Genomic DNA, 27,478 nt, shown 5'->3' with positions numbered 1-27,478 from the left:
ACCAATTGGTGGTTTTGTTCGATTGTCTGTAAGTTAGGTGTGAAGATACAATACTGGTATCTTAGGATGGTCCTACCGTCTTACCTAACACCTTATTATATTGTTACAATCAATTCAATTCATTGATAATATTTCATGAAAGACAAATTTTCTCTTAAATAGTTATAAAACATATTTTTGGGTTTAAGTGAAGTTAAAATAAAACACTAACGTGCAGGGGGCTAATTTAAATTCCCGCCTTTAGATCACGTTCTACTCTGGTACACGAAATATATTAGAAAGAATTACTGTTCTACCGTTGGCGCGTGGGTGTTACTTCATACAAGATATTAAAACATTAAACGATAGTCTTTTGAATATATACGCTATTAGTAGTTAGGTTTCTTTTTTCATTTTTAATTAAATTTTTTAAATATATATATATTTCTCAGAGAGAGAGCAAGAGAGTATTTAGAGAGTATGTTAGGTAGCTCTTGTTAAAAGATTTAATTGCTTCTCTTAAATTCATTCTCTTCTCAAAAAAAAAATTAAAAAAAAAAAACTTGGAGTCTGCCGGTTATTAATTTAATAAATTAAGTTCCTGTTGTGGTTATGTTTGGTAGTACTAAAGGAGAGAGAGAGAACCAAGGGAGTTGGTTCGTTCATGGTGTTAGCTTTGTGGTTCGAACCACGGTGTAATGTGGTTGTAAGTTGTTCAGATTAATCAGGGTTTTTTTCTTTTTATTCTCTCTTCAGCTTGAAGTCAGTTAAGTTAAAGTAAGGAAGGCCCCGCCTCAATGAAGAGAAAGAACTTCCCAGACCAACCCGCCAGATTGTGTGCATGTAGTTGTAGCCAAAGCAAATTAACAGGCTACCGTCTCTTAAGATCAATCTACTGATATAGCTTCTTAACTAACTAATCAATCATACCTAGTTATTGATACTTAAAAGGCCGATCGCCACCTCCCTATGCCTACCTTCTACCCTAACTCCTCTTAAAGAAATTATATAGCAGCTTCCTTCTTCGCTCTTCTTCATCTTAAGCTCATGTATGTATACAGGTGATTTAGGTTGGGTTCGGGTATTTGTCTACAAGTGTGGGCTTGGAAGTGGTAGGTTTTCAGCCCTCAAATGTTTCCAAAATGGAAGAGAATTGTTGCCAATTTCAGCCCTATTTTTTATTTTCCAAGACCAAGCTTGCAATTCAGGGACTAGATCATCTTCACTGCTCATATACTACTCTTAAACTATATCTTTATATTATCTACAACCTTTATTAGAAAAATGTTTCCAGTGAATTCCAGTTTAGGGGGGCACCCTGTAGCAGAATAAGGGTAAAGACTTTACTCTGATGTGTTAAGTAGGAGTAATCTAGGAATCCGCAAATTGTAAAATGTTTATAATAATTAAACTTAAACAGAAATTCGGAAGTGACAATAAAAGAAGATAATTTAGAATCTTTAGAATATCGCCAATCTTGAGTATTTTAGCAGAAATATAGAAAAAAAGAAGTTTTCAAATTAAAAGCAGTTTACAGGAAATAATTGTAAGCACGAAAACAAAATAATTGCAAAATTGAAAGTAGGTAACATTGTTTTAAAGTTTTTTCAATTTAATTTCAATATAACTGTAACAAAACTTTCATTTTGAATTATAATCAATTTTTATAAAACTGAAATACAAATCTAATTTCGGTATTACTGAATTATTCTGCAATGAGACTTGGTCTAATTATGTTATTGTAAATAATTGGGATATTACTAGACCAGTTGGAAGCTTAAACGTTTCCCAAGGGAAAATTGAACATTATATTTACTTGGATGAAATAATGAACTTTTTTCTTGATTAGATGAAAATTATCATAACAGTAATAGAAACCAGGTAAACACAAATTATAGTTATCTTTTATTAGAATTATCTAGGATTTGTATTTTAATTACAATTCTGATAATTACTATCCTAATTCGTGTGTGTGTTGGGCTAAAGAATTCCCTTTTTTTGTATTTTATGTAAAATTAATTTACATATTACCACAAAGTGTTATTATCTATCCTCTATCCTCAATTAGTTGTAATAATTAAAAAAATGTGTGAAATACATAGATTTTCTTTTATGACAAATTAAGTAATAATTTGGTAATGAATCGCGAACGGTTTTCTTAAAATTTGGTATTTTACTTACTGAAATCTGATTAACTATAGAAAGTTAATGAGGTCGACAATTACACCTAATTAACGCTTAAGTGGAAGGAGCTTAAACGACCTCCTCCCAAGATCTGTTTTAAGAAACTATTTTGTAGCTAAAGATTTAAAGAAAATCATAGCCGTTTTATGGAAAATTCCCAAAAACTGAAAAATTAATTCATTAAAATGAGAATTTGAATTGACCGATTTTGTCCTAAAGCTCATTATCTGGATGGCTTCGATACTGAATTTGATCTTTCCGCTCTTACTTTCGTATTTTTTATTTTTGAAAATCATCCGCTACCAAAATTAATTATTGCTTTTACCACTGTTCAGTGAAGAAATGATTTAATTGAAACATTTCCTAATAAATCTGATAATTCTGATCACTAACCAATTCGAATAGGGAACTAGATAAGTTTAGCATTTTGACTACCTTACTTTTAAGTTAACAAATAATTATGTGTAGGTTTAGGTTGTTTACTCATTAAAGTATCTATTTCCTTATCAACTTGTCTATTTCCCTTTGTACAAATTACCCACTGCCTTATCTAATTGTCTACGAAACAAAACAAAAGTTGACAGGAAATACAAAAGCAATAAATAATAGCAATTTAATGTTTTGCAGAGTACTAAAGCCTTCTTTCAAACCATTCGACTTCTTTTTTTTAAGTTTTGAAATTTGGCTAAGTTAAAAATACTTGAGCCTAAAGAACCAAAGTTAGTTGTAACATATTGAATACTACTGGTGTTGTATAGGAATTAGTTTAGACCTCCGGGTAGGTCATTCTTCGCCGAGCCAGTAGTTATCGTAGGTAAACCTCACCTTCTACAAGCCTCTCTCTACTCTCTAAGTGCGTGAAGTATCGTACTGCAAGTTAGCGATTCCATTGCAGATACATTTCCCTCTATTCTTATCATAGTCTGCATAGGGGCAGGCCCCTTCTCATAGAGGGACCATCCTAAGGGAAGGCCCTCCGTGCCTGTCGTGCGGTAGAAGGGCAGATTAAGTTGGCATAAGCAGATACCATAGGTGTGCCATTTTGGCTTCACCAGCAGAAATGATTACTTTAATTATATAAACAATTGTCTTCTAGTTTAGGAATGAGCTATTTCTTCTTGTTTCAATGAACTTGCTTAAACTTATATTCGAATTAAGTTCTCACAAAAAGCAATATTATAAAATTAAATGTTTGCCTTGTAATATTCACAAATATTACACTTTCATTAAGCTTTCTTTTAACTGTTACAGATTCAGCTGGAAGCAGTCCTGAAGCAGAATGTGATCCAGAAGTGTCGGACCAAGGAGGTGGAGGCGGTCTTGCTTCCACGGGTAGAGATTCGCCAAATAGTGATCCTGAAGATTCAGCACCAAAGAGGAAACAAAGGCGATATAGGACTACGTTCACATCTTTCCAATTAGAAGAATTGGAAAAAGCATTTTCTAGAACACATTATCCAGACGTATTTACCAGGTCAGTTGTATATGTCATTTATAAAAACAATCTAGAACTGTAACGTTCCTAACTTTCTAATGTTTCTTGTTGAATAGCTATATATTCGTTTTATTTTAACCAGATAATTGGTATTCCGCCTTCCAAAATATTATCGTATCTTTTTTGAGACCTCTTTTTTCATCCTGTGGTGGAGCCCCTGGCAGCTCAGTCTCACCACCTTTTTTTTAACTTAAAGCCTGTTCCTTTGCTTTGTAGATGGTAAAGGGTTGGTTTATAGTCGAATGCACTGTGACCTAAACTGGGATTTGGGTAGTATCTCTGTAAAATGTCAAATGATCGTGTAGTGAGTGTGTTTGTGATGATGATGAAGTAGTGTGCAGTTTGATGTTTGCCATATGGAAATCTAATAATTAATTGTGGAAATCCTAGTATTCTTATTGAGCTTACCCAGCGCAGTTTTCCTCTTGTGTTTAATTTTGAATTAATTTCCCTTTCTCTTGTAATATCTCTCTTTAAAATACATTTAATTTTCCTGTAGTTGATATCGATTTCTTCCGGAAAACATTTAGACTCTAATTGTAGTCGTAGTGGGGGAGGTTAATTGGCGTTCCAAATAATTAACGCTCTAATAGTTCCACATTTACAGACTGTAAAAATAACAAACTAGACCAGGTAATCTATTAAACAAAAAAAAAAAGGTAGGTAATTTGGATTAATTTGTGGTTTTCTGTCAGTCTTGGTAAATTAGTTAAATTTCTAAGGAAAAAGCCTTTTGAATTATATAAAAGAGAAAGTTAATGAAAATATTATTTGTGAACCAAAACAGTCTAATAAATAACCAAAAAGGAGATAGAATAAGAAAAAGGCTTTATTTTTTAGTGGATGATCAAATAATTTATTTATCCCTAACAATGAAGGGTTGGTGATATTATTATTTATTTCTGTAAGAATAAATACCTCCAAAGACACAAAATAAACTGAGTGGCAATAGTTAAATTATGAGAGAATTTCTCTCTTTGCTGTCTTTGTAAAATGTAATAAAAACTATAGCAAACTCAAATTACATTGTTTACCTAATGTTTGTATGTTTGGTAGGAATAAACAATTTACAAGTAAGAATAAAGATTGCTACAGTTAGAAACTTAACTTCATAAAAAAAACAATACAAAAGAGAACCTCTAATAATAACAATTAAAAACATTCTCTTTTGTCTCTTACATGTTTTATTGTTAGTTTTGTGTATTCGCGTCTTTTTTTTGGTAATTATTTATTTAGTATGAGAACTTTTCTACTGTTATTGCCATCTCTCTATTTTCTATGAAGATTTTTACAATTTTCTCTGAAAATAAATAAATTATAATTAATAATAAAGGTAAGTGGAGGAGAATAAGTATCTCCACCTGCAGGTGCCATCGCGTGCCACGCCCAGCTTCTTCAGGTGCTCTCTTAATCAACACTTTCCAGTAAGGAAACTGTCAAAAAGTAAATCCGTGGAATTTATCTTTACCCAGGCAGAGGTACGGCTCAGCTCTATTCCGGGTTTAATTAGTCTTCGGCTGACTCAAAGCACTTGGGGATATTACTGATACAAATTCTTCACTTAGAAGTACCAATTTACTGAATGGCCCCAGATTTTCTTTGTAGTCCCTGTATTTATTTGAAACATTTTCCCAAGGCAATTTCAATTTAGGGCACTTTTGTCGGAATGCCAGGATTACTTATATTACAGTATTAACGGGATTAAATGAATTGCTGAACTTTCGGCTTAGCAAAGTAATGGCGGAAGAGCTAATTTTTCGAAAACCACTCAAGCGGATGGCTTTAAACTTAGTAAATTACTCAATAATGCAGAAGAATCGACCCAAGAAAATAATTTCTGTGCTGGGTGGAGTAAGGCTTCTTTCTAATGCACCTTTGCCGTGAAATACTCACTTTGCAGTGAGTTTATATGGTTATTACCACCTCTGTAATTGAAGTCAGAATTAAACTTGTTACTAAAATTGTTTATTTGTTGAACATTATTAAGTAAAGTAAAGTAATTGCCTGTTTTTTCAGGCGGGCTTTACGTCCACCTGCCAATTAGGTGTCTTGGACGGAGGTGACTAGCAAACATACTTTACTGTGAATTTCTTTTATTAACCATTAAATAAAAGGCCTAAGTCCGGGAATCGAACCCAGTACCACAATACATATCAGCTTCAGAGGTCTCGCCTCTAACCGCTCGGCTACATTGGCGCCTTGTTGTAGATTATTATAAGCTGCATTGAATCAAGTTAACAAGTTTTGTGAGGTATTCTTACAAGAAAGGGGCATTCTTAAAATAATTTCAATTTAATTTAATTTGCAGCAAAACACTATGAATAACTAAAAGTATTTTCAGTAAATAATATGTAACCAATAGAAATTAAACGTTTTTGTTTTGAATTAAGAAATAAATAAAAACAATTAGACAAGACCGATGGCCATTAATCGTGAATGCCATGAAGTCAATTACTATTGTTGCGTAACTTGACTACAGTAGACCCCATCTTATCGCACAAAGATTTCGTAACATTTTATTAGAAGGTGTGTAACTTGACTTTATTTGTATAATAGAAAATAAACCATTATTTTGCTAATTACTTTTTTAAAAAAACTATCGATTGCATTATTGCGGCTACCTATATTACAAATAAAAAAAATTAATCAAACTTAATTAAAGGGATTTGTTTTCTAATCATGTACTTTAGCTAATCTTATTAATATAATACTAATCTTAATAATTAATACAACACATGCGTAATGCCTTTCTAATAATTCAAGTCAGGCCTTTATTTATCTACAAACTGTTGATTGCATAAGCCTATAATAAACCAGCTCTGCTAATTTGTTAAATTACGGCCGATTAATTAAATTTAAAATTGAAGGTAAATATTTTGTACATTGTTAATTTGTATAGGTCTCTTAATGTTTTTGAAAAGTGAGATTATGGTTATTAATGAGTCGGAACGTAGGGACCCGACTTTTCTCAGTGTAATACCAGAGGTGTCGCCTTAAAGCTCACAGCTTTGTGATGAGCAATGATCTCATTGCTGGGGCATCACGTTCTAACATTTACTGGAGTAAGACGTTTGCCTAATGTCCGGCGTTTCTTGACGTCAGCCCAGTACGTAACTACTAAGCTTCGTAGTAGGGAGTTCTGTTATTCATTTTCAGCAAGTTAACCCTTAACCTCTGCACCAATAGTCTCATGTAACACCCCTCATTGAAGCAGAATATGCCCAATGCTGCATGAGTGGTGCTGCGATTAGAACATGGGGTGGTTTCTCACAGGCCAAAAGAGAGCTTATGGTGCCACTTGATGAAACGGACTAAAAGGAAAAGTGTCATGCCCTCTATCTAACCGCTGCGGCACCGCAATTACGGTTTTGAATTACACTATTTCAGAAGAGCAACGGTGACAAAATTTTGGAGGCATTGCAATTAAACAGCTAGTAGAATAATTGTATGAATAATAATTGAAAGTAAAAATTATTTTATAACATTGATACACAATTCAGGCCAGTTTAGAAGAAGGTACGAGTTAATTACACTAGATTTTATACAAATCTTATACATACATATATAGCTTAACATTACTCAACGTACGTATATATATATTTCCTGGAATTGCAATTAAAGAATGCAATTAATCAATTAACCTTTCCGGTGATTATAAAAAATTAAAAAATTAATAGTTGTATTGTGAGCACGAGAGAGAGGGAATGAGAGGGAGGAAGAATTACAATTAATGATAATAGTTTTTATCTAGATGTAATTATTTGCAATTAAAATGAAAACAATTATATCTCTTAAATAAGAATGTAATATTTTAATTGCGATCTGTTTGAAATAATAATAATTAAAATAATAGAGAAAGATGTAAGGAAAAAATAAACCTAACCTATATAATGTTTCTATAAGAAAAAAAACTGTTTCAGGATTGGAAGTTAATTAAAGATTTATTTTAGTTGGTATTAATTATGTTGATGTAGATTGGGTTAATTTGTTATGATTTAATGAGTAATTTAATCTAGCTAAAAAAAAACAAAATCTCTTATGTTAATATTTCCCTCGCGAAAAGCCTCGCATGAAATTACAGGTGGTAGTAGGTGGTATAATATAAAGATTATATTTAGGGCTGGCTTTTGCCAACATACTACTCCAACAAACCCTAAATGGTAAACCTCAAACATGCAAATTCAAAACCGTTATACATCCACGCTTGTAAATAGTATATCAAGAAAATCGTTTGGCCTACTTATTACGAGGAAAGGCCCAAAAAAACTGAATAATCGAACTGGTTGAGTGATTTTTGTCAAGTTCTATACGGGGGAACCTAAGCTACATATCAGTTTCTCTGGATACTCTGGAGTTATCTGGAGTTAGGGATGACCATTGCCTTGGTGCTTTTCTACTCTGCCAATGCTTCAAGATGTGTTCTAAGAGTGGCGCCTCCACAAATTGAGAAGTTGTACGAAGTGAGGGGATCCGATAGTCAGATAAGTACTGCTTGGTGTCCTCTCCAAGATTCTCCAGATTCTCCCCAGATTCTCCCTCCAATGTTCTAAAGATGGCCCACAAAAATAAAAGTGTAACCTAGACTATTCTAAGGATTGTACCTTATCCAATCCGGTAATTACCCAGTTTCTCTAAGGAAAAATCCCCGGAGTTTAGAAAGACGGTAGCTTGGGATAACCATCCCCTCTTACCAGACACCCCATTCCCTTGAGGATGTATCCAGCTCCATCAACAAGTAACCACCCAGGCTGGAAGGGAGATTGTTGAACATACCTCGCCAGCCAAGAAAGGGGTTCATACGGTTTAGGAATTGTCTCCTCCCATATAAATAAGTGATAGGACTACATATATTGTTTCCACTAAAGTGGCCCAATAGAAATGATTTCTTGCCCTAGACTAGTAGGAGAAAATAAAATAAATTGTAGAACAGTTAAAACGTAGGTAGGTACCAAAGTTTCGTGAAGCCTATGATTGCGTGTCTTTTGGATCAAAATTTGGGATCCCCCCTTCCAACTAGACTAGTGTATACACTTTATCACGTGTGCAGAATTGTGCACCGAGTGTGCTCTGGTGACACTCTTTAGAATTACCACCCGCCGAGTGGAGCGTGTTTAAACTCACAGCAGGGACACTTACAGTTTGACACTCTGGTCTCTCAGCGCACTTTTATTACGTCATTACGTGCACATTAAAAAACAAAATATTGATTTTTTTTTATTGCTATTTTTATTTTTTCTTCTAATTATAGTTATTAAATATTTTAGTTTTAATTAAACTTTTTTGTTTTTAATAACCTATTTTCTATTTAATTAACTAATAAGTTTGTTAAATTTATTACTTTACCGAGAATTTTTATATTATATAAAATATCCTGGTATAATTAAATATTTTTATTACTTCAATATGTATAAAATGTAGGACGATAAAAATGAATCACAAGAATATTTATCGTATAGTAAGTACATGCACTAATATTATGTTTTTAATATCTTATAATAAAGGTAAGGAAAATACTGCAATCAAGGACAATTTTTCATTGTCGACTTTTCATGAGAAAATTCAAGTTTGATCTCCCCTGAGCCTCTCCAAAAAAAAAAAAAAAAAATCAGAAAATTCTGCCGATAAAGAAAATCGTTTGTCCGGAAGTCTTTTTTTAAATTTCCTGCTTACCTCTTCTGTTCCTTTAAATATATATTTCGCTTGTTTGGAGGAGAGTTAGATCCTTCGGAATTCTAGCAGAACAACATCGTGTTAATATTCTTTCCGGATTTCTTTATGTAGATATTTTGTTCATATATACACCCATGTCCGTGTTAGTTTTTTAAAGTTTATAACTATAATGCTTATTTCGTTAATTGAATTCTAATTACTACAGTTTTATATTGAAAGTTCTCGCCCATAAAAAAAGGGCTCGTTCTAAAAAAAATGGAACAGTAATGAAGATTAACAATTATAATGAATTTATATTATTTCGCTATAAAAAGAAAAAATACTTTAATATCAATAATAAAAACATTTAGAGCATAATGTAGAGAAATGTGGGGTGGTTTGAGTGCGCTGGAGGGGTGGTAGACTAGAGGGGTGCCATATTGGGCTCTAATTGATATCACTACAGCACGTTATATCGCGTGTGGATAATTCTTAAAGTACAAAATCGTGTAAACCAGAAGGGCACGAAAACCAATAAATTTTATAATTAACTATCATTTAACATATTTTCTTTATCATGATATTAAACATAATAATCATAAACATACACACAACATAAAACTAAAAGAAATAAATGAGCAAAATAATTATTTAAATAATATTAAATATGGGGTTCTGATAATACGAAGTGTTAATAAAGAAGAGACAAAAAAATAAAATAAAGTCATCTAACGATCTTTTGTTTGATTTTATTATCAAATTTCAATTCATTAACATGTCATCTGGAAATAACAGTGGAAACCTCTCACTAGACGAAAAAGATTCTCATTGAACCAAACGTTTACTTGCGAATACTAGCAAAACAGACGAAAACATCTCATCGCAAGCGTCAGTTTGGAATCACGGACTTGAGCATCAAGACCAAACAGACCATTCATACTGTAGCACCACTAGCTGATGAAAAAACAAATGGTTTCCCAAGGAATTTTTAGGAAAAGGGGTGAGAGCCAGCAGTTCCTGTTATTCAGTGCACCAGTTTTAAGGATGGAAAGTTTTAGGAAGAGAAGGAAAGCAGGAGTGTGAGGGAGCCACAAGCTGATATTTCAAAGAAGACTCCCCAAGTAAGAAGTTGGAAGGGTTCTTGGTGATGTTTTAAACCTCTCCAATCCTGATAACCACCTAGGCATTCTAAGAAAAGTACTGAACTGTATTAAAGTTAAAAGATCTGGAATCTACTCAGCTCTCTAGAAAAGACGGCAGGAAGAGAGCCGGCTGTTATGGGGAAACCAGTCACTGATACCTAAGAGAGGGTACATCCACTTCCAGCACCTGGTAACAAGCAGAAGTACAAAAAAGAAAAACCTCCCAAGCCTGCGATAGTCAGGAAGAAGGGCTATTATCTCCAAATAGGCGCTGATATCTCCAGAGGCTTGTTCTTGACTCAGTCATCTCTGTTCCAGCCATTGTGTGGCACGGGACTCGCGATATCTTGGATTTAGGCTGAGCTAGTGTTTTCCTGTGGGTTTGCTAAAGATAAATGGTCCCGAACTTCAAACTGTCTCGGCAGGTACTTTGTGGGTTGTATAAGCTATGAGGGTGTCAGTATTTGAGTGCTGTTTGCGATGTTGGTCTGAAATACCGCTGGCATTTTAAGATCGCTGAGGTTTTCACTGATCCGCTTTTCCCTTCGCAATCTCACTCAAGCTTCTTACCTCCTCATAAATATGGCAAGCCCAATCCGCTAACAAACTTCTTAGATTAACACATCGCATTAAAATTCGGTAATAGAAACTTTTTAATTGGTAAATACAAACTTCTATTTCACACCCCTGAATAACCTACTTCCTAACTCTTAATATTTCTTGATTGTATAATAATAAAAACAATGAAATTAATTAATAAAAATTTATTGTAGTTGCAAATGAAATCAGCTGTGAAACGTAAAATAACTGAAGACTAGAAGACATCTTCATGGAAAGTTAAAGAACAAAAAAAAAAAGAAAAAAAACTTATTTAATAAAAATGCATAGAATATCTTCGCCCTCTTCTTCTGTGCAGTTGCATTTATGATGTGCTGCACTTGTTTGCTACCGTTTTTTTTCAAATATTTTTTATATAAAAAAAAATATAGTTTTTTATACCTGTGTAGGTATATCTGCACCTTGTATTAATTACTGTTGACATTCCAAGGACCCTGCGGAAAAAATACAGATGCATAATGATCACTTTTATAAAAATCATTATAAAAATTAGTCAGCAAAATAATTTAATTAATTGTGTTTTAAAAAATAAATAAATAAATAAATGACTTACTTATAAAAATAGTTGCCATAATTCATGTATTATCTCAGCATCATTGAGATATAGTTTTAAACTGTAAAGTTGTATTTATTCATACATTTTCCATTATTACATTTAATGTAATTTTTAAACATAAAAGGAACCTAAAAAAACATAATTTAAACTAAAAATGAAGTCAACAGTTCGTAAAATTGTTTACCTGATACATCATCACTTTTTTAATTTTCTATTAACATATTTTTATCAGATTTATTTCGATATAGAAGTTAAATTATTTAAAATTCCTTTAGGAAGCAACCGTTAAAACTGAATAAATGTGTTAACAGCTTTGTTTTAGTTTTATTATGTGAGATTTTTTTTTTAATTGTCATAAATTTTAAAGAAAGTAAGTGAAGAATTTGCAAAGTTTGCTGCTACAAAATTTAAATTATTGCATGAAATTATTTTACTTAGAATACCCATTCCAAGGATTGATTACAATCAATTGCGGCTCAAGCTCGGATTAAAAGTTTCATCTTTATATAAACATAAACTAAGTCTAGTTTATTTTACAGTCCCTCTCCCACTAAAACGATTGTTGTTAACTTGAACCTGTTATTTGTCGATAAAAGAAAAGAAATATATATATAGTTCAAACATTCACTCTCCATGTCGTCATAAGTTTGGTATTTAGGGTGTCTGTTAATCATGATAATTGTCGTTTCTTTCTAGTCCAGGTATGGAAGGAAAAAGAAAAGAATAATTGTTTGAAGAACTTGAAAGTAATTTTTTTTTAAATTCCTATTTTAGCATTTGTAGTAAACAAATTTTCTTTTACGAAAAAATTATTTGATAGTAGGTGCCTAATATCTCAAAAACTAAATTCGATATTCCATTAGACGATTAAGTACCTATTTTGTTCCAAAAGAGGGACGGTTAGGAAGGGTAAAATCTGTATTGAATCCTTTACAGCGCAATGCTTTCTTGAGAGTTTTGGGAAGCTGAGGTATTGGGCACCGATATAATGCTAACCTTAATTGTTTCGATTTCTTGTATGTATGATTTTCGGGATGTATGATTATCGGAGCATCATCTCCGATAGCTCTAGGTCTTTAGTCAGAATGGCCAAGCCCATTAAAGCATTGTAGGCAAGTTCGGGGGTGTTTCAGGACAGATTGTATTCCAAGTGTCTCACTGCAATCAGAAAAAGACTGCAATCGAAGAGTATATGCTCCTAATTAATCTTCAACCTTCCTAAATTACTTCTTTACACCAAACGATGGACTTAAGATTGTATTAAGATATCCTTCCCATTTCTTGCGCGCGCTGCAAACATAACTGCTAACCTATGTCATATAGATTGCGCTTCTTGAACGATTTGATGTTGCTTAAAATTTGTCTAAAGTTGGCTTTGATCTGAGAATAAGTTTTTAAATAAAATAAATAATTGTTAATTTGATTAGTTTTATCAAAATTGATTATTAAATTTAAAAAAACACCCAGCAATATATTTATAAATAATGGATGAATTTAATGTTACAGAGAGGAACTGGCAATGAAGATCGGATTGACGGAAGCTCGTATTCAAGTAAGTTGACAATAGATGCAATCAAAGTGTCAGTCAGGGGATGTTTGTAATGGTAATCTATGAAGTGAATGAATATTACATTTAGTAGTTAGTGGTAGTGATGAATAATATAGTTTTAATAAGCTTGGATACTTGAAGGACGTACATTTAACGTGTGCATTGTCCCAACTTTAGTGGGTTGTTCTTTTTATTTATTTATTTTTTTTTTAAGCAATCTATAAAGTAGGTAACATAACTAATAACGTTGTGATTAACGATTATTGTGTGTGCCTTTTTAAACAAACAGGAAATAATATTGTCAAATCAGATTGCCTGTTCTATATGTGATGAATTTATTGGTTTTTGAGCGGGACCTACTTTCGAAAACAAAAATAATTAGAATTGTAGAAAATTAGTTTCTATAGAGAATATTTGTTAATGATCTTTAGCTAAAGAAACAATGTTTAATAAGCACACGTGTGTTACATGTGCTTAAAAACTAAAACTCCTGATAGTCCCCATATCATCTCCGAGGTCATGAAAGTAATCTAGTCAGGGATCAGCCCTCTTCTCAATGTACATCAATGACCTTCCTCTTACCATCTCTCATTCCCATTATCATCTCTATGCTGATGATTTTCAGATTTACCTATCCTTTTCCCCGTCAGATTTGTTTGAAGCTGTATTTAAACTTCAAGAAGACCTCAATAATATCTCAGCATGGGCCACGAACAATAAGCTTACCCTAAATGTAGAAGAGACCAAAGCTATTGTTATTGGCTCCAACCCACTCCTTAAATCATTGGCTCCTCTTCCTAATCTTTTCCTTTACAATACTCCAATAAAATATTGTTCCTCTGTGAAAAACCTTGGTATCACTTTCGATCAAAACCTATCCTGGAAAAACCATGTTACCCAAATCTCTCGTCGTTCCATCCATATCCTTAAGCAGTTTAATAGTTCCCGTCACCTTTTTCCAATTAAGACCCGGCAACTCTTAGTTTCCTCTCTTATATTCCCCCATTTCGACTATGGTTGTTTAGTGTATGGCGGTCTTTCTGGTGATATTGAAGCTAAGCTTAAGCGCCTCATGAACTGCTTCATAAGATTTATTTTCATCATTTCCAGAGACTCTCGCATTTCGCACTGCTACGATGAGTTGAAGTGGCTTTTTCCTGTCTATCGCCGCCAATATTTTTTGGCTTCTTTCCTTTTTCAAGTCATCCAGTCTCAAAGGCCTTCCTATATTTTTCAACTCCTTAAGTTTAAATCCTCCATCCATTCCCGTAACACTAGATCTCGCTCATCTGATCTCTATATTCCCTCTCACCGTACCTCATCCTTTGACAAGTCCTTCCTAATACGTGCTACCTCTCTCTGGAACTCCTTGCCTTCATCTGTCCGCCATGCTCCTACCCTATCCATCTTTAAATCCCGTCTATTCAGTTATCTACTTTCTATTCAGCTTCCTCCGAAATTCTAATTGTTTTAATTTATTTCCTTAATTTCTGCTGTTTTATTATTTTAGTTTTACTTTCATTTTCACTTATTATATTTTCACTTTTTGTAAATACTTATTTATTTATTTATTTTCTGTTTAATCAAAGGCCAAACTGTTAAGGCCTCTATTTGTTCCTGTATTTATTCTTATGGGACAATCGTCCCAGAATAATAAATTTCTTTTCTATTCTATTCTAAATTGCTGCTTTTGGATTTAGTCGTGACAATACCTGAGTAGAGCTGCCTTAATCCATGTGTGATTTTCTAGCTGTTGTTGTTAGGGCTTCCCAAATTTTGTCTCTACTTAGTCGCTCTATTGTTTCAATGTCAAGATTCAAAGAAGCTTGAGTGTTTGCACCAAATTTTTTTGAAATGAAAAATTACTGTTATAAAGAGAGACGGATAAAGAAAATAAGCAGGTGTTCAACGGGCACCATATTTAGGGAATTAATGTTACAAAATTGGAAGAGATTCGTCTCTGTATTTATTACACATTGGGATAAATTGGGAAAAATATTCCATCATCTTTTTTGTGAAGGAATAGAAGATTCTTCGTTTCCTGCCAGTATATTATTCTGGTGCGTAAAGAAGAACAACTGTTGATAGCGGCTTGGCAGTGGGGAACGGTCCTGATTTCTATCAAATTGTTCCCTGCTCCTCCTTCTCCCTCCACCACCATCCCGCTCCTGACATAAACACCACCTAATACACTAACACATACACATTATGTAATCATGTTGGATAAACATTTGTTCATGCCCAACCAAGCACTGCTAGTGTATAATCTAATGGTGTTGCCTTTTTACAACCATAAATGTATCCCATACCTGGAGACACAGAACAAGCGCGCGAGGTAGGTTCTGAGGGGAACAAAAAAATGGAATAAAATTGGTTACATTCTTTCACTGAGTGGGTACGTATGATTTCCTAATTTCGTTTTATCGTGACCCAGCTGTCCCTCTCCTCGGAATATCCTAACACATGTTTTTTGTTTTTTTTATTCTCATTCAACAAGTCAATGCATTGCAGTAATCAATTTCGAAAATGATTGAAGGGAAGGGGAATGTTCCCGATTCTGTTATCTAATTGCTAAGCTTGCAAAGTATGAGAAATGTATAAAAACAATATGTTGTAGGTATATTTACTAACGTTAGACTACAGTTAATCAAGTTTCTCAGATAAATCCTTCTCTATAAAGTGTCACCGTTCGATAGCCTGTCAGCCATAAGATGGCGAGTAGGGAGAACCATGCAAGGAGTGGCGTAAGTTTCAAAATAATAATAAATAAAGATAAGAAACAAAGAGAAGAACAGGTTTAAATGTCGAGAACTCTTCAATTGCTATCAATAGTGACAATACCGGAAGAGTTAACTAATGAGAAATATAACTCCAGATGTAGGTGTAAAGACTCTTCGAGTCCCTAAAGGAGAGTTTACACCCGCCTTTATAATATTTCGTTAGTTAACATCTCGTATTTAAGTAAATCATGAATCTATAGACTAGCTCAGGGGTCGGCAACCCGCGGCTCGCGAGCCGCATGTGGCTCTTTTATCCAAATTTTGTGGCTCTTCAGCCTGTACAAAATAAATTGTATATTTCAATTTTATTGAAACAAATGAAAATTTCATTTATTAAAGTAAAGATATTTTCTCAAAAAGAATTTTAAATGTGATAGGTTTGAAATTGAATAGAATTATATTATAAATTACAGTACGTAATGTATAGGACTGCCGTCATTTTCATTCCAATACAGGTTTAGTTATTATTTATTCGTTTATTTACTTTGCAATATGTGAAAATAAATATATAAAACATTTAAATGTTATTGAATATCATAAATAATAATTTGTGAATACAAATAATCTATTAGAACTTTTTACTCCACCATCCCTGCGACTCTTGGTAAGATTTATTAAAATTATTTAAGGAGAAATGGCTCTCTACTTAAAATAGGTTGCCGACCCCTGGACTAGCTGGATGGCAGAGTTTTAAAACATGAGCAAATTATGCTGGAAAACTGCAAAGTTTGGTGAAATCAAGCATAAATATTTAATGATTCGATTCTTCGAATAGAAAAATAGACGCATGGTCTCCGCAAGATAAAAAAAAGAATTTCATACCTTTGGAAACAGAACTATAATTATACTTTGAACACGTTTCAGCAGCAGAGTACCACAGTAATTGTGATAAAAATGTATAAATATAGTAATGTCAATTATTAATGGGTAAAAAAGTCAATTAAAAAAAAAAATTGAAAAAGAGCATGAATGCAATTTAATCCACAAAGAAAGAGCAGAAGAATGAAGATAATGATTGCGTTTAATGAAATTATAAAGTAAAAAGAACTACTTGTGACAATTCAAAATCATCGCTACAAGATGATGCATTTCATCCCGTTATTATTTATGTGGATGACCAACTCGAATGATATTGGATAGTTTTATTCTCCCAGTGAACGATCTTTGAAGAATAAAAACTAGAGGATAAAGCAGGAAGCAGGACATAGGAGACGTATCATCAACCTCTTCACTACCTTCACTTAAATTACACATTTTTTTCTCTACTGCGACCATCTGTTCAATAAATTATTATTATGTACTTGTGAGTTATTTATGTATTGTTCATATTTCATGACAGATAGTCCGAAATTTTTCATACTTAAAAAAAATATATATAGGTATGTGGCATACACTAAAAACTCTTGAAAGAATTCTAAAATTTCTAACTTCTGCAATTCATTCATAAATTATTTAAATGTATGTCGTTATTGTCTGATCGGTTAGTTGTAGACTGGCTGCCCAATCTATTAGGGCAGCAACCCCATTGGGATTTTGGAGTCTCTCTCTCTCTCTCTCTCTCTCTCTCTCTCTCTCTCTCTCTCTCACTCTCTCTCTCTCTCTCTCTCGGTAACCAATGGCTGATCTGATTGTACAGACAATAATGTCAATTAGTTTTTTTTTATCGCTGTCGTTGATGATAATAAAATCAAGCCTTCTATACATAATTACAATAATAAACCAATTCAAAAGTATTCAAAATGAAATATACCTGTTGATTACACAACTGGCTACTACTAGATACCGCTAGTTGTAATATTCATTCATTCTCTTAAAATGGCCTAATTGTTATATTGGGATGCCATAACCAGTAGATAAATCTTCACATACAGCAGTAAATAATACTCCTAACAATAACAATAATAGCCTATTAATAATGAATATTAATGACAGTATATGTCATTTATCATATAGTAAATAACATGGTCTTGGAGAGGAAAGTAAATATATACATATTGATGTACTTACAGACAAGAAAGCCCTTTTATATATTCATGTATTGGTTGCCTATTTATATTGTAATTAAGATTACAGTAGTCTATTGTCTAACTTTTAATGTTAATTTAGGTAACAATTAATTTAACTTCATTATTGTTATATAAATAAACTGGGCACAAGTTATTGAGAAAAGAGGAAAATACTGTATGAACAATTTTAGCACACTTTCTCGTATGCGTTTCGGGGTAGGGCGTTACAGTGAAAAATTCACTGGCGATCGCAATATTTCCTCCTTCTGGAAGGGAGTGAAAATAATAAAGTAGTATTGGAAGAAAATTGTACATTATTCATTATAACATGTATGTATAGTTGACTACATAGATACACTCATGCAACAAATAAGTGAACCTTTGATTTTAATTAATGAGACGCTGACAAGATGGAATACAAATGGTATTATAATTACGTCGTTGGGAAGGAGGGTTGACTTTAATCAGGATGCGCCTTTCTTTAGGTTAATTTTCATGGAAGTTAATGTTCTAATGAATTTGGTGGAGATGAAGTGCTCCTAGAGTCTCGGGTAAGGAGAGTTAATGTCCGCCTAGTTCAGCTTCCAGTGCTAGAGCGCGCTGTTGGTAGAGTTGCTGCGGTAATTCTTTTGGCTAACTACATTTTTACTTGCCGTTTCTCCTTATACAACTTTCTGTCATCAGTTATTTAGATGGCATGTTATAAAACTTCCATAACCTTATTGCCATGTAGCTTCCATTTCCTCGATTTAAGAGATAATTTCTAATAAATAAATTAAATCAGGTATTTCTTTTAATTCTACAATTCTCAAAAGTTCTAGCAAAAAATATAGTCAACTTTGAATTTTTTACCAAATTGAATTAGCTTCAACATCCACCTTTCCTTGATTTAAAAAAAAAAATCATTTGCTAACCTGAAGAGAGTCTGTACCTGCAACTCTTAATTATTTATTGACTATCCGAAATTGATCAAAAATCTGTAAACTGCAGAACCCACACAGCAGTGCACATTCTAGAGAACTTCGTCAGAACTATTTTTGAGATCATCTCGGAAAAGTGAGGAAACTACTAAGTGAGTCGGGTTTGCGGTCTGAGGAATCTTCCATACATTTAACTCTAACAATATAAATGTAAATGATAAAAGCGTTCATTATTCCGAAATGATTCTTTAGAGCAGTGCTTCCCAACTAAAAAATAGTCAAAAATAGGCTAGTCAAATATAAAAATTAAAGCAATGCAGTTTTGTCATTATCTAGCTTGACCACTGGAAGACTGGAGTTAACTTGCTTCAAGAGGATTCAAGATAGAGAATTAGTAAAATATGTCATAGCTTTCGTTCTTCTTTATTGACTGTTTAGTTTTTGTAACTTTAATCTCATTTAGAGGTGCCTTTAATTATTTTCTTTGTAGTTACGGATTTACAATTTTTACATGAATTATAGGCACTTCTTGGCCATCAATAACGGGGCATTAAAATAAAGAATTTCTTTGTCATTGCTACTGTACTGACAGAAAACGGTATGGACGGGTGAATGATTGGGTTTGTTATTAATGTTACAGCCTGCCACGAAAACTTGTATTTTTGTAGGATTGTAATAGTGTTGTTATTACAGCACTAGTTGAGCTATTACGTCATTTTAAAATGAAATGGGAGCATTTCAGTTCCAGTGTGCCGTTTACTGTTTGGTATCTGACTATTGTGCCATGACCAGAAAAAGGTTGGGAAGCACTGCTTTAGAGTCTAAACATACTCATCTCCTGGAAGTGCTCTTAAAGAAATTATTCTTGAAAAATTGATTCAATAAAAATTAGAGATTTTTATAAATAGATATTCTTAGCATAGAACGGTATTCTAAAGAAAATGTGACGCCCCCATGTCTCTCCCCAAGCTAACCAGCTACACCTGACTCCGACCAAGTCAAAATTCTCTGAAAATTTTCCAAAACTAAAAATGATTCTTGTAGTTAGAGAGTCTAACGTTGCTCTCGCACTGCAGAACCAAGGCCTGTCACAACTGGTGCAATGCACTTCGTCCTCCATAAGCTCCAAAAAGGCAGACAAACTTACGAAGTAAATTTTTTTCTAAAAAATCTGGTGTGAACCCGCGCTCTTATACGATAAGAAAGATGTTGGAGGTTTTAGTAAGATTTGTGTGACGGAGAGGATGGTGGGAGATCTTTTTAGAAATTAATTAAAGTTGTAATAAACGTTAATGAGTAAAAAATTGTGATCATTCAATAATGTGCGAATTACATGAATATCTAAATAGCAAGGAGTACATTCAAATCAATCATTTCCTTTTGAGATTCTTCATTCTGAAATTTTGTATGAATGAATCTTTTTTTTTTTTTAAGAGAGCTGTTGGGCAATTTCATTCAACTAGTGGAGAATATTGGCAACTACCTGAGTTGTCCGTAGTAAAGAAATAGAAAAAAAAAGAAGGTTAATAGTATCAGTGTCCTTGGTGTGATCATGAATGAAATGTGTCGCCTGTCGCTGGCCTTCCAGACTTAATGACGTAGTAGGTAAATAGGCAGCCTAGACAAGTCCTGTGTGTTGGCCTGCAGCTAGCTAGCCACCAGCATCTCGGTAATAGAAGAGCGGAACATGCCGCCAGTGAAGACCTCACTCAGCGCGCACACTAACTACTGCTAATGTCACTTTCCTGTTGCCCCACACCCCCCTGTTCCCGCTTACTCTCATTAGATACCTCCGTTCCTAGGAACTAATTCTTATTTCCACTTCATCCTCTCTACTAAACCGGAGTACCTTCCTTCTAATAACAACCATCATCATAATAATAATAAGAAATTGTATCCTGCAAATCTTGCCGACAAATAAAGTTCCTATTTTTCCACTTAGAAGTAAACCAACAGGAGAAGTGGTATTTTCCTGACCGGATATCCTTTACAATTCCATTCACACGGAACTCACATTCTTCTTCTTAGGCTTTTAATGTAATTTATCTTTTCACTAACCTTCTTTATAACGTTTGCCCATCATTTCTTCTTCTAAATACAGAACCTTCATCAACTCCGTTTGCAGCGTTAACTGCATTTTAGAAAATATATAAACAAATACAATATGATCGCAATAATTCAAAGAAATTGCAACAGAATCAGTAATCGAGTGAATTGTAAAATAAGTAACTAATTACGAAATAAATTGCCAAGTGTTACTGGTTTGTATTTACCGTCTTGGTGTAAAATCTGTAGTAAACATGTACGTCCTTCTCTTCATACAATTTATGTAATTAAATTGAAAACTCGAAACTTAGAATTGGTACAAAAAAAATAGTATTGATTTCAATACTATACATGTTTACTGCAGTAGTAGAATCATAGTGTTGACAGAAGAGTGATGTTACAATTCCCCTTCCAAACCCCACTAACATTACCATTCCGAAAGAAAATGTTTCAAACTAAGTGAAATACTTAGTGTACGAAGTGTCAAGTGGAATTTTTGGACTGTTGCCTTAATAATTACAGTTGCTTCTAAACCCGTTCTTATGGGTTAAAATTGTTCCAATTTGGAATTTGGTTAAGATACCTTCCGTTCAGTAAACTGTATTTGATTAAACTTCTTAAAAGAAAATGAATTACAAATATTTATATGTTTAGTAAATTAAATGAATGACACTAAAAAAAGCGGCATGTTAGGAAGTACCAATATGGGAAGTGTTCAGGAGGTTAGGAGGAACATGGGGCGGTGCATTGAAAAAGAGAAGCGAACATGTATTAACCATTTTCATATAAAATAAAAATATATTCTATCGAAGTAACTACCTCGGCTGGTAGTAATCTCGCCAAGCACGGCATTGCGCTGAGATTAGATGGCTGAAGTGAGGCCAACTGAGAGCAGCTGTAGTGTCAGGGAAAAAGCACAGTGCGGTCTTCTGACAAACGAACAGTGCCAACAAGACTCCTGCCGTGAGCTGGGCACCCATCGTTTGTTAACGCTTCGTAACCACTCAGGCAGGTTAATTAATATTTCTTTTGTGGTGCCGCCGAATAGAAACGCACCGTTCATTGGCCGTGCTTGCTTCACTAATTTAAAAAATGGGAATGTAAAAAAAGGCATTAATAAACTCGAGATAATTTTAACAGAAGTTAATTTCCAGATTTTTGCTCTCCCAACATAGAGTATTTAACCTAAATATTTACGCTAAAGACAAAAGTACTAAGTCACTAAGAGAGAAGAAAGAAAGGTGCGGTCAGTATTTTTTAGAACATAACGTATCGATTCCTGATTCCTGTCTTGGGTTTTATGTATGTCTAAGTTGTATATTTTTTTTGGCAGACACCAATTTGCAACATAATTTGTTAGTACAGAAAGCAAAAACAATTAGGTGCCTGCCCTACATGCAACCTTTCTCTTGACATGTTTCTCTTTTTTGTCCATTACCGAATCTCAGGTATCTCCGATTTAAAATATCGAATTTGAACTTACTACGATTGTCTGTTATTGAGTCGTGCTGTCTATACACTCATACAAACAGATTTTTCGCAGTCAAAACCAATATGTTCAATGAAAACTCAAATCAGATCACAAAATGCAAAAATAAAAATGGTTAACCTTGTAAAAAATAAAATTATCACCAGTTTATTTTAACAATAACTTAGATCGTCATTGTGAAAACATCCTGAGTAATTAGGGAATTCCCTTGCTTTTAATCAATTACGTCAGTAATGAACATCAAAACATCAGCCATACATTAAGATCGCTTATGTTCTTGCTTTTAAATTAATTTATTTGGGTAAAAGCGATTCATTATTTTAAAAAGTTAATAGATCTTTCTTCCAGCAAAAACCAGATCATATTTTCTGAAACGTTCCTAAGTTTCTTTTAATGAAAGGCTCTTTTCAAGACTAAATTGGGTACTCTGTATGTGTACTCCATTTTGCAATATGTATACGAGTATATTTATGTGTAGAGGAAGAAAAACCAGTAAACAAACGAAAAGAACTTAAATAAGTATGTTAAGTGTTGCCCTTACAGCCGTATAAAATGGCCCTACTTTACAATGTGTACTTATTTACAACTGCATCTTAACTAGGACAATTTATTTCAACTTTCTTTTTTATTTGTTTCAGGTATGGTTTCAAAATCGTCGAGCAAAATGGCGTAAACAGGAGAAAGTGGGCCCGCAAGGACATCCGTATACACCGTACGTTGGTGCACCAGCTATGGCACCCTCGCTTCCAAATCCATTTATGGGTTTAAGGAAGCCACCATCATTGGCCGATTGGCGGCCACCAATGTTCCTACCCAGGCCGCCCTTGTTGCCCATATTCCCAGGACCACCTTTTCCTGGTCTATTAATGTCTAGACCTAAATTAGAAGTAGATCAACCACCCACCTCACAGGCACATCATGAAGTTGATATGCGATCACATTCCATAGCCGCGTTAAGGTTAAAAGCTAGGGAACATATGGAACTATTGGGTGGTTCAACAGATCTCGTCAGTTAGCCCTAAGAAGTATTCACGTTAATTATAATTGTTAATTTTTGTTCTAATTGTATACCTAATTAAAGTAAATGCGAAGCTATACAAGAGTTTCTCTGATAGTTTTGAGATATACAAAAATGGGTACCTTTCTGTGATAAAATAGGCTTCAAAAATTTTGTTCCATATACTCAAGTCCTGTCCGACTCCCCACTCTATCTCGAGCATCTTTTAAAAAACCTAGGAAGTAACCAATTGTTGGAAAAGAATATATGCTCCCTAAAAGCCAGAGTTTCATTATTTCAGGAAGTCTTCTACAAAATATCGAAAGAAGCTTTGAATGGAAATGGTGTGTTGGTACTGTTGGTACCAGGGAATGGCACCCTTATTTCCGGCTCTTGTCACTAGTCCTAGAACTTCTTTAGAAAAAGAAGTGCTTTTTTCTTTCCTGGCGTTAAACGTTATTACTTAAATTTTAGAAGTTACATCCACTATCAATCAAATTTTTGAGATTTCTCTGCTATTTGATTAAGGAAGCCTTTGACTTTTTGAAAAATCAGTTAATGAGGAATCCATCGTCCAATAATCCTCTCATTTCTAAAAAGTTGTGGGACCTGTGCTATCCTGGGGCTTAAAGTCTCTTACCATCATTTTAAGTAAATAGACGTACATGGATTAATCTCTATTATTTTTTGATGATTTGATCACCAAATATCAAATACTGATAGTTTATCAAAATTAAAAAAGAAAAGGTACTTAAAAAAGTTTTTTTCGTATCTCAAAACTACCTGAGTGCATGTCGAATTATAAACTGATTTATGTTATGAAATAGTAAAAATCATTGATGAAAAGAATATTTGATTTCGCGAAAAAATCGAAGATTTGGCAAACAAAAGTTTAGAGAACTGTGATACAGTGTTAGTTATAATCACAATGTAAACATCTATAGCTGCCCAGTATCACATGAAGCTGAAAGACATCTTTGGAGGTTGTTAAATGCAGCATACTCAAAGTGTATTTTATTTTTAGATGTTAAGAAAAAGTTTTGTCAATTCGCGAAGTCAACTCAGGTGAACTCAGGTTTTGGTCATAACATATATCTAGATTTATTATTGAAAAAACACAATTCTTTTTTTCTTTTTTTATTCAATTCTGTAAATAATTCCGTCCTAAGTGAGCTTTAAATAAACATAAACAATATTTATAACAGTAATAAAAAAAAATCACAAAAAAACTGTAAATAATCTGCGGTAATCTGCAAATATGTTTTAAATATGTAAATATTAGCTTTTAATAATGTTTGCCTTTTTAATATTTAATACAGCTTGTTATATGTGCCTCACTTGTATTTATTAAAGTAGGATAAATTCTCTTTTTTGTGCAATTTACAAATAAAAATGACGTAATAAAGGAAAAATTTGATAGAAAAGAAAAAACAAACAAAAAGTAAATGATAGTTCTTTTTTCTATTTGTGATAAGAGTTTTTGTTTTGTTTTGAATTGTATAAAATAGTGTTTTGTGGGTAAAAAATTAAAGCATTCCGTCCATGTTTACACGACTTATGTATTTTGTATTAATTTTATAAATATATATAAATAAAATATATTTGTTCCAAGTTATATTTATTCGATTTTTTTATTATTCAAAAATCTCGGATTCAGAGTATCAAAAAACAATATTTTCGCTTAAAAAAGATTGTTTTAAGTGTTTCGCAAAATTTTCTCTTCCTCCAGTAGTAAGAGATTGTTCATATCTTGTTAACAGCGCCTATTGCCCAGCCCATCTGCCTCTTTGTGGTTACTTTAAAATGCCATATAATAGTTTTCAACCAGATATTTTAGGACAATTTAATAAAAAAATCATAGTCCTTGTTAAAATGAATTATTGTTAAAAAAGAATATGCAAAAAATGGAATAAATAAATTAGTGGGAAAAAAGTTGTGTAATTAGTAAGAGAGTTGAGAAATTGGAAGTTTAATAAGCGGTGGGGATTGTCTGTATGATGTGGCGGCTAAAGAAGCGAAGATGAACATAAAAAAAAAGTTGAGTTAGAGATGACGAACGAAAGGAGAGTTATTAGTAAAATGAAGAGCTACTGGTAAATAGCCAACAACACAGCTAGTTTGGATGTAATCAGATCTTGTATTGTATGCGAAGGATATAGAAACTTCAAGAGTCCTAGAGTAAGGGCGAGAAGACGCGGAGTTAGTGTGTTGATTGGCTGTTGTTAAGAAGGTACATGGGGAGGAGTGGGTTGTTGTTGTAGTTATGCCGCGTCTTAACTAGTTTACGCCCGTCTAGGAGCACGGTAAGAGACGTGCGCTATTTGTCACCGTCACTAAAGAAAATACTAATTGGTGGACATCTGTCTGTTAGTAATGAATCACTGTTATTACTTAGCAATATGTAAATGTGGCGTAGCTAACTGCCGGTAGCTGGTACTTCAGCATCAATCAACTTACTCTCCAACCTATTTCCATATTTCATTTTGTAGCCGCCAAGAGATTTTTTTTTTGCATTTTTCTATTCCTGCTCATCTCTGAAAGAAGCAGGAGAAGAAGTAGATGAACAACGTACCGAGGAAGAAGAAGGATGATGAACAGGAGAAAAAGATTTGTAAATGTGTCGGGCTGGCCTTCTGGCGCCCTAATAGTGCACCCTTTTACTTATGTTAATCTAAATGTTAATGTTGCCCCTTCCCAAAGGACTGGGCTAAAAGATTGGTTTGAGTTAGACACAAACTAAACTATACCTTAGGTAATAAAACAAAAGCAAAGTACTTTTCAGGCGGCCTGCTGATCTATTATTCTTCACAACTGTTTGTTCTGTAGATCTTATTCTTGAACAAGATTTCCGACTAAATTATTATTTATTATATTTATTTATGTTTTTTTAAATGAAGAGACTCCCAAAAACTTTGCACTTTCACAAGTTATATTTTTTCTGCAGTAATGTGCCCATTGTTGGGCTAACTTGTTAATGTCGTTCAAATTTTCAATTACTTTGCACTATTGCTTTGTATTCAAATAGTAAATTCTCAGTTTTAAACTAATCGTACGAAAAAGTAAATTTCTTAGATTTCTAAATTCAGTACTAATAAATAAAATTTTAAATTTAAAATTATAAAAGATTTTAGACAAGGAAAAAATAATTAGTATATACACATATTTTTAAAAAAATCATACTGAAATTACAATGCTGAATGCTATGATAGTAATAAACCTTTGAATACATTTTCTTTATTACTATCTGTAACCAAAGAAAAACCTTCGTACTTAGTGGTCTTTCTACAGTACACTACGCCTCGACTAATTTAGGTTGAAAGTTGAAAGATTCATGTTCTGAAAATACTTCTCCTAAAATTAAATCAATTGAAGAAAATTAACATATAACTTACTTAATACTTACTAGTGTTTGGTTAATGCTACTACTTACTTAACAACAAAACTGTCTACTATGCCATTTATGGAAACAACTGTAAGTTACCTATTTACATATGTACAATATATCAGCAAGTAAAATTGATTAGGTTTAAATAGCAATAATTAAAAACTATTTGATCACATGACACTTTAGAGAGATGCTTAACTCGCCTTTTCCCTAAAGTGGCCTTAAGAAGCATTTTCTGGCAAAAAAAAAATTCCAGACAAATTTAAGTTTAAAGATAAACATTCAATTGTTTTCGAATAAATCCTAAAATTGATTCAGTTTAAAAGCATAATATTATGCTTGCGATTGCAATATTTTCTCTTATTATAGAGTAAGAAAAAACAAATTTAATTTTATTACTATCGATAAGAAAAGAAATAATTAGTATATAAATTTATTTTTAAAAAATCATACTGAAGTTACAATGTTAAAAGCAATGATAGTAATAAACCTTTTAATGTACGAGTATGTTTATTATTATTTTTTAAGTAGAGAGGGGAAATAGTTATGTAATTACAGTTTTTCATTTATTGAGAAATGAATAAGCATGCCTTCGTATGCTGACTATGATAAAATTAAAAATTAGGTTAATTCTTTATAAGCTTCCATAAGAACTTCTACCGACAGCTAGGGAATCGTAATTA

At 33.1% G+C, this 27,478-nt stretch overlaps 2 protein-coding genes and 1 long non-coding RNA gene across 7 annotated transcripts in view; 2 read left to right on the top strand and 1 right to left on the bottom strand.

The window, feature by feature from the left end:
* The window catches only part of LOC141456113 (retina and anterior neural fold homeobox protein 2-like), a 242,948-nt gene extending 217,923 nt beyond the window's left edge, over positions 1-25,025 (top strand). The window contains exons 2-4 of the mRNA XM_074131789.1: positions 3,415-3,637; positions 13,130-13,175; positions 23,052-25,025. Coding sequence (XP_073987890.1) covers positions 3,415-3,637; positions 13,130-13,175; positions 23,052-23,429 — 647 coding nt within the window. The 3' untranslated portion in view covers positions 23,430-25,025. The remainder of the gene's footprint in view (positions 1-3,414; positions 3,638-13,129; positions 13,176-23,051) is intronic.
* LOC141456122 (uncharacterized) lies at positions 7,122-26,995 on the bottom strand. Of its 2 annotated transcripts, none has more exons than XR_012459614.1 (3): positions 26,841-26,995; positions 11,621-11,751; positions 7,122-11,501 (listed from the first exon to the last, which is right to left on the bottom strand). It is a non-coding gene; the product is annotated as an uncharacterized lncRNA (long non-coding RNA). The 2 variants fall into 2 exon arrangements; XR_012459613.1 differs by having other exon boundaries at positions 26,814-26,891.
* Positions 26,680-27,478, top strand: part of LOC141456116 (uncharacterized) — a 31,778-nt gene continuing 30,979 nt past the window's right edge. For all 4 annotated transcript variants that reach the window (XR_012459584.1, XR_012459583.1, XM_074131797.1 and 1 more), the window contains exon 1: positions 26,680-26,882. The gene's annotated coding sequence lies outside the window, so the exon portion shown is untranslated. The remainder of the gene's footprint in view (positions 26,883-27,478) is intronic.

This window comes from Rhodnius prolixus, unplaced genomic scaffold (assembly GCF_049639745.1).
Source record: "Rhodnius prolixus isolate KJV_2025 unplaced genomic scaffold, Rpr scaffold_4, whole genome shotgun sequence".
Lineage (NCBI taxonomy): Eukaryota > Metazoa > Arthropoda > Insecta > Hemiptera > Reduviidae > Rhodnius > Rhodnius prolixus.
Note: the sequence above shows the minus strand (reverse complement) of the source record. Positions and strands in the feature narration are given on the sequence as shown.